Source organism: Puntigrus tetrazona, chromosome 18, assembly GCF_018831695.1.
Source record: "Puntigrus tetrazona isolate hp1 chromosome 18, ASM1883169v1, whole genome shotgun sequence".
NCBI classification, from domain to species: Eukaryota; Metazoa; Chordata; class Actinopteri; order Cypriniformes; family Cyprinidae; genus Puntigrus; species Puntigrus tetrazona.
The window spans coordinates 3,571,331-3,585,726 of record NC_056716.1 but is presented as its reverse complement, the minus strand read 5'-3'; the positions used below and the strand labels follow the sequence as shown (position 1 = coordinate 3,585,726).

General features: G+C 36.7%; 1 protein-coding gene across 6 annotated transcripts in view; it reads left to right on the top strand.

The window, feature by feature from the left end:
• Positions 1–14,396, top strand: part of ripor1 (RHO family interacting cell polarization regulator 1) — a 57,356-nt gene that overhangs the window by 32,163 nt on the left and 10,797 nt on the right. For all 6 annotated transcript variants that reach the window (XM_043264444.1, XM_043264443.1, XM_043264441.1 and 3 more), the window contains exons 2-12: positions 3,483–3,606; positions 5,553–5,705; positions 5,888–5,966; positions 6,475–6,498; positions 6,653–6,706; positions 9,547–9,696; positions 10,799–10,862; positions 11,012–11,055; positions 12,196–12,321; positions 12,926–13,074; positions 13,170–13,299. In XM_043264444.1, the coding sequence (XP_043120379.1) occupies positions 3,509–3,606; positions 5,553–5,705; positions 5,888–5,966; positions 6,475–6,498; positions 6,653–6,706; positions 9,547–9,696; positions 10,799–10,862; positions 11,012–11,055; positions 12,196–12,321; positions 12,926–13,074; positions 13,170–13,299 (1,071 nt within the window). In that variant the 5' untranslated portion in view covers positions 3,483–3,508. The remainder of the gene's footprint in view (positions 1–3,482; positions 3,607–5,552; positions 5,706–5,887; positions 5,967–6,474; positions 6,499–6,652; positions 6,707–9,546; positions 9,697–10,798; positions 10,863–11,011; positions 11,056–12,195; positions 12,322–12,925; positions 13,075–13,169; positions 13,300–14,396) is intronic.

Here is a 14,396-nt window from a genome sequence, read left to right as displayed (position 1 = left end):
TTTAAAGATAAAAATCCAAAATTGCACATTTTGCAATTAAATATCTAATATTGACTTATAAAGAGAAATGATATTGTCTATTTGTCTCTATAACCAATATAGTACCATTTAGATGTATTTCCTCCAACCAGGATGCATTTTGTATAATTTAGTGTTGTTTTTTTCCCCCACTCATTGTAAATGGATTGTGTTAGAGCAAGAGAAGTATAGAAATTTAGAAGAAATCAAGAAATGTAGGGACTATCGTAGGAATAGTTAGCTGCAGATGTTATTTTTCTGCCGTCTCTCCATCAGACGGTGGAGTATCCTGCGGGAAATGAAAAAATTCCACTTCCTTCAGTGTTGAACTGTTTCCCCTCCTCCACACTGGGAAGCACAGAGGTTTTTATTTTCCATCAGCATCAACAGACTTTGCAGTGTTTACACTCTTCACTAATCACAAGACAAACAAAGAATCCTTGAATAATTAAAATCTGAAATGCTTTTGAAATATTTACATCCTTTTCTCAGAAAACCTGTCTGTTATAGTTGGTTCAGTTGCATTGATCATTTACTTCATTAAGCATTTAACATTGTAATTCAGAGAATTAAAAAAACTTATTAAAACTATGCTGTTGCATTCAGTTTTATCAAAGAGCAAAACCTGTCCTGAATCCAGTCCTTAATGCTTTTCCAAGTAAGACAATCTGAAGTTTTTTCCTCTCAGTGTAGGTTTTCAGCTGGAGGGCAGAACATGTCCTGCTCTGCACCCCAGCCGTGATGCACTCTTGCCGGACACAGAGCAAAGAATTCTCCCTTCAGCAACTCTGTTGGCCTCTGAATGAATTTCACATAGCTGAAATACTTTAGTCAGTTCAGAGAGTCACAGGTGGCCTTTAGGGTCCTCTCAGTAGTGCAGAATTAGCCAAAGATCTTCATAAAGTGCTTGGGTTTGTTCCTTGTCCTCGACTTGAGTCTCTGGTTTCCTTCCTTAATGCAGCGATGCGTTGCTGCATCCAAGGCACTGCCCATCCTTGTTGACTAAATCTTAAACGCTGGCTATCCAAGTCAAGGTCATTGTGGTGACTAAAACGCACTTGTGCTGGTGTCGCAGCTTAAATGATTTCATGTGCTCAGTTATTCTGGCTCACACCTCAGAGCTTTCCCTCCCCTTGCTCTTCTCTGGAAAGATTAAATCTTAATTCAGTTTAAAACAAAACTTGCTGCATTCAACTTGCCCTCACAGAGCAATGGGGAAACTGCTGCGGTTACATAATACTCTTGTTTTGTGTGGGATATGTAGTCACATTAAAGTTTTGTTCCGTGTTCATGTAACTTGCTACCGACTTTCCGCTGAGCTGATAACTTCAGACTTTTGACTCTGATTAGCATGAGTCGTTTGTTAGCCTTTGTTAATCTATGTAGGTGTATCTCTTGCCGAAGTGTCTTTACCATCATGTTTCTTCTTGTTCAGCTGTGGGCTGAGTGGGACCGTTTGGTTCCTGTCCTGGCTAAGATCCACAGTGATTGGTGTGGTGTTAAGTGTAATCTTGACTGCTCTGTCCTCCCACGTTGTGTCCACGGGGTGTTTTAATGGCGGTGATGTCTGATAGCTCATGACGGGGTCATTGATAAGAGACCTTACTGATTATATTCAAGGAAATCCGTGAATGGCTAATCTAGAAACTGTTTATCTGTGCTTAAGAGTATGATTATTTTCACTTTCTCTTTGTTTTCCAGTGTGAAATAGCATGTGTAGCCATAACCAAATTAAAGTGGTAATGCAAATGAGCCAGGGAATCAAAGTTAAGCAAAAAGGGGTTGAACTTATTCAAATAAATTAATTATTATTAGGCTATATAGAAATGTTACTATAGAGGCTATGCACATGGCAAAATGGCAAAAAAACTGAATTGCAACATTCGTTAACATTGATCAATTATTCCCTAGGCTATATATTGCAACTCATTAATCTTATGGTCTGTAGAACTAGATGCTGTTTTTAAATAAACATTAACAAAAACTATGTAGGCCTACATTTTTGAGCTGGACAATATGATACACATTTGCTTTGGGTATTTCCTTGTTGTGAAATAAGGCACATATAAATATCAGGAAACATTGGAAAGTGACGTCAATGCAAATGCTTTGTTTAGATTTATATTTCCCATAAACCATTTCTGTCTGGATTAATATTAAGATATCATAACTGATCGTCATTAGTGGTCGATTTTAAACTTTAAAGGGATAGTCCACCCAAAAATGGGCATTCTGCCATCATTTACCTCACCCTCATGTTGTTCCAACCCTTATGACTTTGTTCTGTGGAACTCATTACATGGACAAAAGTCATTAAAGCTAATATCAACCAAAAGTTATCCATAAACACATTTTTTAGACTTATTGAACAGTTCTTTGATAAGAAAATCGTCTCTGGAAAAAACTTTGCTTCTTAGGTGATGTCACCAAGAACTCCTGTTTATCATACTTTCCCATCTCAAACATTATCTAACTATGCTGCTTTTCATGATCCAGTCATTTCCTTGTGGATAAAATCATGTTTTCTCCCTCTTGAGTATTTTTTTTTTACTCCGAAATACTTTATCTCATAATGCCTTTTCTTGTTGAGTTTAAAAGCAACAGATATGCGAAATGAAACATAATTTGCTTACCGTCATGCCATTCCAAACAATGAAAATTACCAACATTCTTCAAAACTTTTATTGTTTTATTTTTTTCTTTCTTACGTTGGTAATCAACATTTTGAAGAATGTTGGCAATCAAAAATATAATGAATGTCAATGGAAACTGTAAATTGGTTTGCAAAAAACATGCATTTTTCAAAACATCATCTGTTTTTGTTACATGGAGAAAAGAAAGAAAGTCATACAAATTTGGAAAGGCAGAGAAATGAATAAATGATGACACATGAAGGACTCTGTGGATTTAGTTTTCTGATTACCTCCTTTTGCATTTGCTATAGAGGCGAGCGTTTCATGTGAAACCTCACTTCTTTTTGTTCTTTTTAGTTGCAAGACTGAGTGTCTTTTCATTGTGTTTCACGCATAGTTTGAGAAGTACTATGAAAGGTACACAAGAAAAGAATTGCGAAACTCAGATTAGTCAGGTATTTTCTTTTCAAAGACTCGATGTAAACACAGTTATTAGGTCTAATATTGTTTCCTGGCAATACAGTTAAAATGAATCAAAAAATCTTGAGTGGTCAGAGGGCTTATCCTTAGAGAACCGCAATATCCTCTGTTAAAAAATATTAAATAATTCATTGATTCGTTCATGGCCTGAGGAGCACTGCAGTCTTATAATGGGATTTTATTGCCTAAATCTTAAACAATTGCATTTAAGATGCAAATGCAAAGACGGCTCCTCTGGAAAAGACTAATTTAGAAACGCTGTTCTGCTTTATGCGGGTGACTGATTTAGCAGTAGATTTTATGTCTTTGCACCCAACTTTGATCTCATGTAGTATTCCTGTTTCTCTGCAGGGAGTCCCTCCAAAGCTGTGTCCACCATGTCCCTTTCTGTGCGCCCCACGCGGAGGGTCATCACCAGATCCATCACTAGGAGCCAGTCCTTCGCCGGAGTCAACTCCTACGATAAATCTTACAGGTCAGTGTTACCATATATAACCATCAAACAACCAACAACAGAAGCAATGGTCTCAAGCATGCATTATGGGTGATGGTATTGATTTTAATGTCTGTTACTCTAGCCCAAAACACAAAAGGTGAACTTGGAGCAAATACAGTTTTCAATTATGACCATTAAACGTCTTTCAAGGGAAGTCACACATGACAGGATGTCCTGTGTAGCCAGAATACATTTCCTAATAGCTGAAAGCAGCAGGAAAGCGTGAACGTTTATCACTGGCTATAAACAAAACGGGGTACAGGTTTTAATGAAAAATTCAATAAAATTGGTAGCCAGTGGATTCTGTACACTCCACACAGACTCGGTTGAATCATTTTTTCTTTTTTTTTTTTTATCTGTTGAATAAATAAGTGTTGTTTTGTACAAGTGTAGATGTGCTGTGTTTTAAAGTATTTGGCATCATGTTAATTTTTTAGAGGGGCAGAGTGGCTCTTGAGCGCTGGCTCTTGTGGTTGATGTAGTTAGATTCAAAAGCATGTCGAGCTCTCTTCAAACCCCTGCTGTTGAAATAGAGCAGAGACAGAGAAAGCATGAAAGATTAAAGAAGGCCACTATCAGGACAACAGGAACAACGAAAAAGAGATTCTGAAAATATGAACAGGAGGAGGGTCGACACATGAATATGGGTTAAAAATATAAAACAAAGAATAACATTGGTTAAATAACTGATTTCCCTGTTATTCCCCTTCTTTCTGTGTTCCTTTTGTAACTGTTCCTTGCTTTTACCATTTTATTTACTTGAAATATCCTTCGCTATTTTTGCTTTATCCTCATACACCTTCATTGGAGGCAATTGTGTCAAGACGCATCAGCGTTTCTCTTCCATTTTTTAATGAACATCTTGGAAGAGTATTTGCAGATCAGCACGAGTGTTGAATCGATCAGCATGAGTGTTGTTCTAAAGCGCTATTGATTTAGATAAGAGATTGTTTCTCTGGCTAACTATAATACTTTTTGCATTCATCCTGCTAACCCCTTGTCTTCTGTTGGTCAAAAAACAGATCCTATTGTAATTGAAATCATTACTTGCAGTTCAGGGCTCAGAAGAATAATGAGAGCATTTAAGTCCAATGGTCCAAAGTTAATGGGAATGACACCTGCCTTACAGGTCTTTTTCTGCATTGTCACGAAGTCTTTTGTCAACTTTATGCCCTACAGACTCAAATGTTTGGTTTCCTGTGATGTTTTCAACATTATAGTTAATTATGACAAAGTAAGGTAACATAAGGCAAAATAAGAAATAACTTTTATTATTTGAATGAATATTCTTAATTGTTTTATATTAAAATATTCTTAAAAATGTAATGTGTGTGTGTGTGTATTATTGTTGCAGCGGCTAACAATACTCATGGTTCAGATGATACTATGAATTTTAAGTCACGGATCAGATTATTTTTCACATCATCAAAAAAAAGTTTGCTTTTCATTTATTACAAAAAAATGCTTACTTTAAAGATTTCTATACCCCAGGAGAAACTACACGCTTAACTACAGAAGTCAGTACTAGAACATGAATAACTGCATAAATTACAAGCATAGATGAACAGCATAAAATTATAAGCTATATAAAGACAGTGATGGTAGTATTCAGTTGAAGAAATGTAACAATTAAGTGTAAAATAACACTTACTGCATAAGTTAAATACAGATTAATGGTTGACCTTTACGGTTAATCCGTGAATCACGTGCGTGCTGAACTGTGGAGACTGATCTGTACAGATCACACATCATCTACAATCTGTTGCACCCCTAATAAAAATATATATAGGACCGGGACAAGTTAGTTTGTGTTTAAAAATAAAAAAAAGATTTAAAAAAACACACTGCTGTAGTTGAAAGTGTTTAATTGACCTCAAAAATGATAAATGTATACTTATGTTTTATGTACCTCTTATGTGTCCTAGACACCTTTCTGTGTTCAGCACCCCGGCAAGTGTAAGGAAGACTCCTTCCAGAGCAAGCAGGATGTTCACGCTTTCCACTAAATCTCCTCCCCCAAAGGTGCCCCAGCCTGAGAGACTGGACGAGGTGTACGAGGCCCTGAAAAGAGGATTGCAGTATGTAAAGAAATACACGCACTGTACATTTGCGTATTTACCACTGCAGTTAATTTAGATGCGTAATACAGTGTGTTATCAGTTGCTCACACAGAGAGCTATTATAAAACACGATAATGCTTGCACAATGCATTGTTTGACAGTGGCACAGATACTGTTAGCTGACGTACGTACTTCCACAGATCCTACCTGCAGGTCCATCAGATGGAGCTGGACAGCCTAAACAGACAAATGAAGGAGTCTAAGAGAAATTCTCGCTTGGTAAAGTCAAACACACACACACACACATGTTGATATTTGTGGTTTATGAGGACTCTCCATAAGCCTAATGGTTTTTATACTGTACAAACTGTATGTGCCATTTCCCTACACTACACCAAATCTACACCTTACAGGAAACTTTGTGCATTTTTAGATAAAAAAAAAAAAACACCATTTAGTATGTTTTTAAGCCCTTTACTTTAAAGGGACATTGGCAGTGTCCTCATAAACCACTTTGACGTTGTATTACCTCTGTTTGTTTAAAAAAAATTTTTAAAAGCAGATAAGCCCAAAAATCATTTTTGGTAAAAGCAGATAACTCCACATTTCATGTTTTAGAGTTAAATAAAACACTCATGCAATCTCGTCAGATGACCGTATGTAGGTTTATTTAACAAATCTGAAGACACCTTGGCAATTTCAAACTGTTTCCACAGTTCATTCAAATCTGTGCACTTCATCTTTTTGACGTTAATGTTTGATTTGTAATATTTCTGTTCTTTTGTAGGGCTTTTTGTATGAACTTGACAAGGTGAGTGCTGCTTTATTTTCATCTGCTTTGGTTTTGGTTTAGAGACCGTACCCACAAAAGCGTGGCGCCATCAACTCTTATTTCATATTGTTGAAATGTTGATGACTCTTGTTGAGATTTGAAACATTATAAATGTTGTTCTGTGTTCTCTCAGCAAGTGAAAGTAATTGAGAGATTTATGAGACGACTGGAGTTTCATCTCAGTAAGGTAAGCCTGCCGTTAAACTGAAATGCAAATTATTTGTAAAGCGTAGCTATGCAAATATTTTGACTGTGCAAGTGGTATAAAAGCCTATTTTCAGTAAACACTATTCATATGATTTGTAAAAGTAAAGATATATTTGGACAAATCTTCGTTTGGAAAACAGTGTACAAATTTTTTCAAGTTGTAAGGTATGTTTTTTAATATACCATCTGAAATGTTCTTTCATTAAAACAAAACTCCTTTTTAAAACGGTATAAGTATTTTGTTATAAATATAAAACAAACTTTACAACACGCATTTCAAAGAGTTTTACATTTTTAAAAGAAGTCTTGAGATGGAATGTTTCTTCAGCAGTCACCAGGAAGTGTTTTGTACCTCAGCAGGTCTGTTCTTGTTCAGATGTCTCTGTGTTAGTGACTGCTCTTGCATGGCCCACTGGCCTCCGATAACAGCCCCTGTACGGTTGGGGGGCGTGCATTCATACGCGTACGTGTCTGCGTCTAAACAGTGACTTTTTTTTCCCCCTGATAGTCTCCTACAGTATATACCACAAAGCGTAATCCTCCCCTCGCTAAGGACACATTCTCAGACAGATTTTTCCCTTCCCTGTATACACTTGATAGATGTTCACACACTGCAGGGGACACGGGTCACAGGCAGAGGACAGCTTTAGGGGCTACTGGCATTCTTAGCTTGTTTGGGGAGCGGTTAAACCCTCCACTAGACCTGATGGAGTCTGAACTAACAGCCTAAACTAACCCAAGCCAGCTGCACTACAGGAAGAGGCCTTCCTCGCTATCCTCCTCTTCCTCTCTTTCCTACACAGCCTCATTTCATGTGTGATTAGTGTGCGTTTTATGAGCGGAGGGCGCTGCGGGGAGTCTTCATGCTTTTGCAGGGTCAAATATGTTGGGCCTCTGTTTTAGTGGAGGAGGGGGAAAGTATCGAAAAACCCTGTAATATTAAGTGACTTTGGTAAACAGTGTCTCAACAAACCTTCAGATGCTTTGTAGGGATGGCGGTGTTTGTTTTATTGGACATGGCCTATGAAAAAATGTGAATGAAAAAGCGCGTTATCAGTTTTGTGTAGCAGTGTGTATTAGCAGAAGAGGCGCTTGTCATAACTCTGTGAAACTTACGACTGTCCCGCTGACTCCTTGCCAGGATGCTGGAACACGCTCGCTGGACGAATCCTAACCACCTCCAGATGGACACACTGAGAGGAATATTTTCCTTCTCTCATTTTATGTCTTTCCTTCGCCCCTCTTTCGGTTATTGCAGGAAACCTTTTAAGGGCTGCAGACTCTTTCGCCCCTGTTCTCGCCTTCGGTCTCAAGGATTGTGTGTGTGTTTGCGTTACTCAGCTTGCACATTTATGTGTGCGTGTGTGAACAGTCAGTGTGAGGCTCCTCTTCAGAGTTGGGTAGTTCTGCAGGATACTTTGGCTTATGTATTTTTTTTTTTTTAGATTAGAAATTAATTGAAATAGAAATTAGTCAAAAGTGACCAGTAAAGACTTTGATTCATTTTGCATCACAAATGTATCCAAAAAATTATTAAGCAGCAGAACTTTTTAATAACAGCATTTAAATCAGCATATTAGACATATTTCTGAATGATCTTGTGAAGATCAAGACTGGAGTAATGGCTTCTGAAAATTAATAAATCAGTAAATAAAAAGAAATTATGCATTACAAAATATATTGAAATACACAAGTTATTTTAAATGTTAAACATTATTTAATATTAATAAATATTATTAACATAACAGTTAAGAAACCACAAGAAAACCAATAAAAGAAAATACAATTTTTCCCTTTTAAATATGTTTCTGTAGTAAAGCATGGTCACACAAGTCTTAATTTATAGCATTCTTTTTAATTGTAATGTACTGTGTATACATTTTTAGTAATTTTACCGGTCTAAAATAGTGGCATTCTTTGTGAAGATTAAACAGTGGTGTATCTGTGATTATCCTCAGTTGGGTACTGCTTTTTACTGTTATAATCCTCATACATCTCCCTTGCCCTGCTGAACATTCTTCCAGTGAAGTGAATGGAGCTTTCATGCTGTTTGTATGTTTCTCATTCATTCATACTCATACAGTGTACAGCTCATTGTATTCTAATCTCTGAATTGCAGAACTCGTGCTGCGAATAATTACACAATTAATTTGTAAAGATAATGTCTCTTACTCTGAACATCTGCCTAAATTGTAGTTGACATTTAACAGTTTCCTGTCTCCATTACCGACTTCCACATTTGCAGACCTGCTCAAGGTGTTGCGGATAGATCAATAAAATCTAAATTACTTGTATTGAAGACAATGAGGCCCTGCAGGAAGTACTTGGGCAAGAAAAGATTTAACAACAAGATGTTGTGGTTTGTGCACGTGTGTGCATATGCAGTTAATCAGTCAGTGTCACCATCTGGATGCAGACTAAACCGTGGCTACCTCATTAAGTCATAAAAATACTGAATTTTATTGGAAAATTCAACCTAAAAAGACAGCTGCGCTTTGGAACATGGTAGTTAGTTTGTAGCTGGTCATTATTTAATTAACGGTGTTACAAAATCCAATTTTAAACTTGCATGACTCGCTAGTTTGTCGCAGGTTGAAGGGGGCAAACAATTCTTAACATCCTTTAAAACAAAATACACGTTGATAAGCGAAAATGTAATAGAACGTATTTCCTTGTAATGACCATCTGAAAATGTTGGACTGTTGAGGACATGTTATTGAAGACGTTTGTTATGAACACACATCAATATATTGTGCATAATTAATATATTTTCATTGATCGAAATAAACACTGGGGTGTTGTCTGTGTGTGTGTCTGCAGATTGATGAGCTCTATGAGGCATACTGTATGCAGCGCAGACTGCGAGACGGAGCCGATAAGATGGTGAAGGCTTACACAGCCTCTCCAGGCAGCAGGGAGGCCAGAGAGAGTCTGTCTGAAGCTAACAAAAGCTTCAAAGAGTACACAGAGGTAAGACTGTTTGGTTAGATGAAAGTATGGGTGGAAGAGGAAGAAGAATTATGTACTTTTGACAATATAGACAAGAACAAAGACAGGATTAGAGTCAACAGTGTACAAATCAAAACCCTTTGTCAATCCGCTTTAGAACAGAAATTTATTTTAGCTTATTGCTGGTAACTTGAATCCTTTTCGGAGCTAAAGTTCATAAAAGCTTAGTGTTACTGAGCTGAATCCACTTTATAACTAGATTTTCTTCAGTTTAGAGTTCGTGAAGTGAATCCAGTTTAAAATTGAGATTCAGTTCAGCTTAGTGTTTGTGAACTGATTCCACTTTAGGATTGAAGTTCAATCAAGCTTCGAGTTAGTCAAATGAATTGAACTAAAATTCACTTTAGCTTAGTGTTTGTGAACCGAAATTCACTTCAGAAATTAAATTCACTTTAAGTGTTCGGAAAATTAAATTCACTTTAGAACTGAAATCCACTTCAGTTTGGTGATAGTAAATTGCATCCATTTAACTTCACTTCACTTAGCTTTTTGCCATGAGGGACTGGAATTTGAGGTCAATTATAAAATAATTTATTTACAGTGGTAAGATAAACATCAAGAGATTAATATAGACGTCATTTTGCACTACATGGCTCCATTAAAATTGCCACCCTGAAAAAAGTGATTAGTTTTATGACATTATCGGGAAGTTGAGACTCACACTTTACTGATTATGGCTTAGGCCACAGATATTTTTTTTTTACATTGAGACAGATGGATATAGGGCCAAACTAGACTCATTCAATATGCTCATGGAAATAATGCAGGGAGGCAATCTGATTAAGAGACAGCCTTTCCCAGTCAAGTGCTTTTCATTACCCTAATGGTTGCCACAAGACGCGTTCAGCTGTAGGATTCCTCATTATTCTCCTCCCTCTTCCTTACACTGAATACTTTTTAGTATATACTATGTATTGTCTACTATTTGTTTTTAATTATGTGAAGAGTAGGCATTATTCTAAGGTTCAAACTGTAGTGCGCTGCATCATATTTCTACACATTGCATGTTTATTATATGCTCTCTTTTCCTCTGTGTATTTACTTACGGTCTCTGTCCCTGCAGAATATGTGCATGCTAGAGAGTGAGCTGGAGAACCAGCTGGGGGAGTTCCATGTCAAAATGAAGGGTAAGACGGTCTCTGTTTACCAGAGATCATTCTGTGGTGATTTTAATTTGTGATTCCTACAGTTTCATATCACACTTCAGTGTTAATTTCTGTTTCATGATCTTAACTGCGTGCCGTACTTTAAATAATGACGCATGCTTTTGTTTCAGGCTTGGCGGGATTTGCACGACTTTGTGCTGGAGATCAATATGAGGTGAGCTGCAGTTATAATTTGCTTTCACATTTATACTCGGCATGAAATCATATTGTGAGCAATTCACGAGTGCACGTAGTTTCATAATCGTTCATCAAAATGCCATTTAACTAGAGTCATAATCTAAATGAACTGCGGTCTGATTATTAAAAGGTGAATTTTACTAATCAGAGTTTTTAGTATACTTTGTGCTGTCGTCAGTCGCAGATTTGACAGATCTGGCTGGTTTGAACACCCTGCACAGGGCAGTCTATGAGCTATAACCATTGTGTACGTGAGCTAGCGCTGTATGAAAGCGTCCGCTAAATGACTGCTTTACGAGAGAGACAGACACAGACAGATCTCAGCATCTGCTCTATGCAGGGAAGAACAGATTTGGGGAGGCGTAGGATAATTAAAGAGGGGCGAATGTTAACGTGTCGGCCCCACCTCCACCTGTTTAAAATGCAAGAGCTTTAGAGTGACTGACAGGCCAATCAATGCAGTGAGTCAGCACAGTCTGCTCAGCAAGAGCCCTCTGAGATGTGACAGGAGGGAGGTGGTGTGAAAAAGAACAAGAAATTGACTAGAGAAGATCTAGAAATGGATAAAAGAGTGGGTGGCAGAGACTTGTTTTTTATTCTGCCCATCTGTTATTCTCACTCATTTCGTTGCCTTCACTGTGGGGAAAAAAACAGACAAAAGCCGTGTTTTTCATTCTCCTCTCAACTTGAATGAATAAATCAGTTTAAAGTTATTAAAAAGTTTGTGTTAGATGCTTTAAGTAAAAAAAAACACTTCGCAGGGCTAAAAATGATAAATGTACATCAAATCTTTCTGTGTAGAAAACTTTAATATTTTTCTTTTGGCAATATAAAATTTTCATAACTTCAAGTAAAATATCTACAACTATTCCAATAATTTCAAAACAATTTTATTTATTTTTTTATTCATCAGACTAAATGAATGTGTGATTTAAATACCTCAAGATCAAATTTCTTAATCAATGTTATTGTATTTTTCCTATTAAACCCATAACCCATAAATAAAATAAATAAATAAATAAAAACTATAAATAAATATAAATATATACAATTTACAGATTAAGATTATAATTTCAATAGTTTGTTAATGGATTTTTTGTTTTTTTTACCTCCACAGATCTTTATGAAGTACGGTCGTCAGCGGTGGAAACTGCGGGGTCGGATTGAAATCAACGGAAAACAAGTGTGGGATAGTGAGGAGATGGTCTTTCTCCCGCTTATCACAGAGTTCCTGTCTATAAAGGTTTTTATATGAAAATATACATTAATTTTTATATTGTCACGTTTTTTCTCCCCTCGCCTTTCTCTCTTGCATACTATTAGTCTTCGTCTGTCTTTCCTGTCACACTCACATGTGCACCAGAGTCACATCAATCTGTGAGACATTAATGCACATAACAGCACAGCAGCTGGACTTTGACTTGTTTTTCTCTCCCAATGGTTCCATGACACGTAACTGCATGCGAGAGGAGGGGAACATCACTCCAGGACAGAGAGAGAAAGTCAGGGGGATAGAGACAGGAAGACTGCATGGGATAGAGTGAAGGGAAGTTTACAGATGACAGCGATATTAAAACAGAGAAACTCTAGGGGAGGAATGACAAGAATGCAGCTGATGTTTGTCAAAATGTTTTCGATTGGCCTGAGAGATGTAAAATGTTGAGGCTGATTCAAAGTGCAGAGTGACTGCATAATTTGTAACCTTATGCCCGAGTGGAACATCTCAAAATCCTACCATCTAAAATTTACTATGTGCCTGGTATTATTGTGCATCATTATTACATCGTGCTGGTCATGGAAAAGATGATGTTTGCTCCTAAATAAACAACTCGTATGTGGTTGTCAAGGTGACGGAGCTGAAGAGTCTGGCCAATCACGTGGTGGTGGGAAGTGTCTCATGTGAGACGAAGGACCTGTTTGCTGCCTTGCCTCAAACAGTAGCTGTGGATATCAATGACTTGGGCACCATTAAGCTCAGCCTAGAGGTCACATGGAAGTAAGTACTGCTTTGAGGAGTCCCATTAAATGCCAGTCATTGCCACAACTTCTGATAAAATATAAATTTTTGAAATACCCTCTTTTCTTCTGTAGTCCATTCGACAAAGATGACCAGTCGTCCTCGGCTAGCACCGTGAACAAAGCTCCTACTGTCAACAAACGCTTCTCTACCTACAACCAGAGTCCTCCAGATACCCCCTCTCTACGAGAGCAGGCCTTCTATGTGAGTCTGTCCATTCAGAGCTGTTGTTGCTTGAATATATACATGTTGGGAACCAAAAGCCTAAAACTTAAAGGGATAATTCACCCAAAAATTACAAAAATCACTCACACTCATGTTATTCAATTTTGTAACACAAATTAAGATATTTTATGATTAAATCCTAGAGCTTTCTGTCCTCCAATAGATAGCAATGCAACTGTTCAAAGCCCAGAAAAGTAGTTAGGACATTGATAAAACAAGTAACATCATTAGTTCAACTTTCATTTTTATTTTTTGTGGAGTTGCAAGAATACTTTTCTTTGCTCATATACTTTATTCAGCAATTTCTTCTCTTTTGCATCAGTCTTTGATGCACAATCATTACTAATTACATTACGCACTATTTTAACAATGTCATTACTATCTTTCTGGGCGCTGATTTCGTCAGTTGTGTTGTCTATGAAGGGTCAGAAAGCTCAAAATATCTTAATTTGTGTTCCAAAGACAGTATGTAACTGTAATAAAAAAAAACTTTTCAATACAATTATTTTATATAATTTTATTTTATGTTTTTAGTATGATTTTTACAAACTACCTGACTTTAAATTGATTTTTAAACTTTAAAAATTTTTAAATAACTATATTTAATATGACTATGATAATTTTAATAATTTGCACGTTATATTGAATTTTATTTGCTATAAATTAATTATATTAAAAGTGAAATTGTGAGGATTTCGCTTTTTAACGTTTTCATGTACAGTGGTTTCAGTATTTTTATAAAACCATTAGCACTTGAGCTACATGAGCTTCACAAGTTTGTGTCAGACTTGATGATTATGATTTGTATGATCAGACAATGATCCAAAAAGCATATTGTACTTAAGTGGAACGTCCACTAAACTGCACAGAGGAATCACGCTTGTCATTGCCACAATTTTGGGTATTTGATGAATCTTAAATCTCTTAATCTTAAATGAATCTTAAATCTTAATTGTTTTGATATTTTTTCCAAACCAATTATATTTAACCCTTTCGAGGTTTAAACAAAACTTTGAATCCCAGGCATGTAATATGTCCTTATATTATATCGGTTTTCATAGCTCATGTGCTTTGCC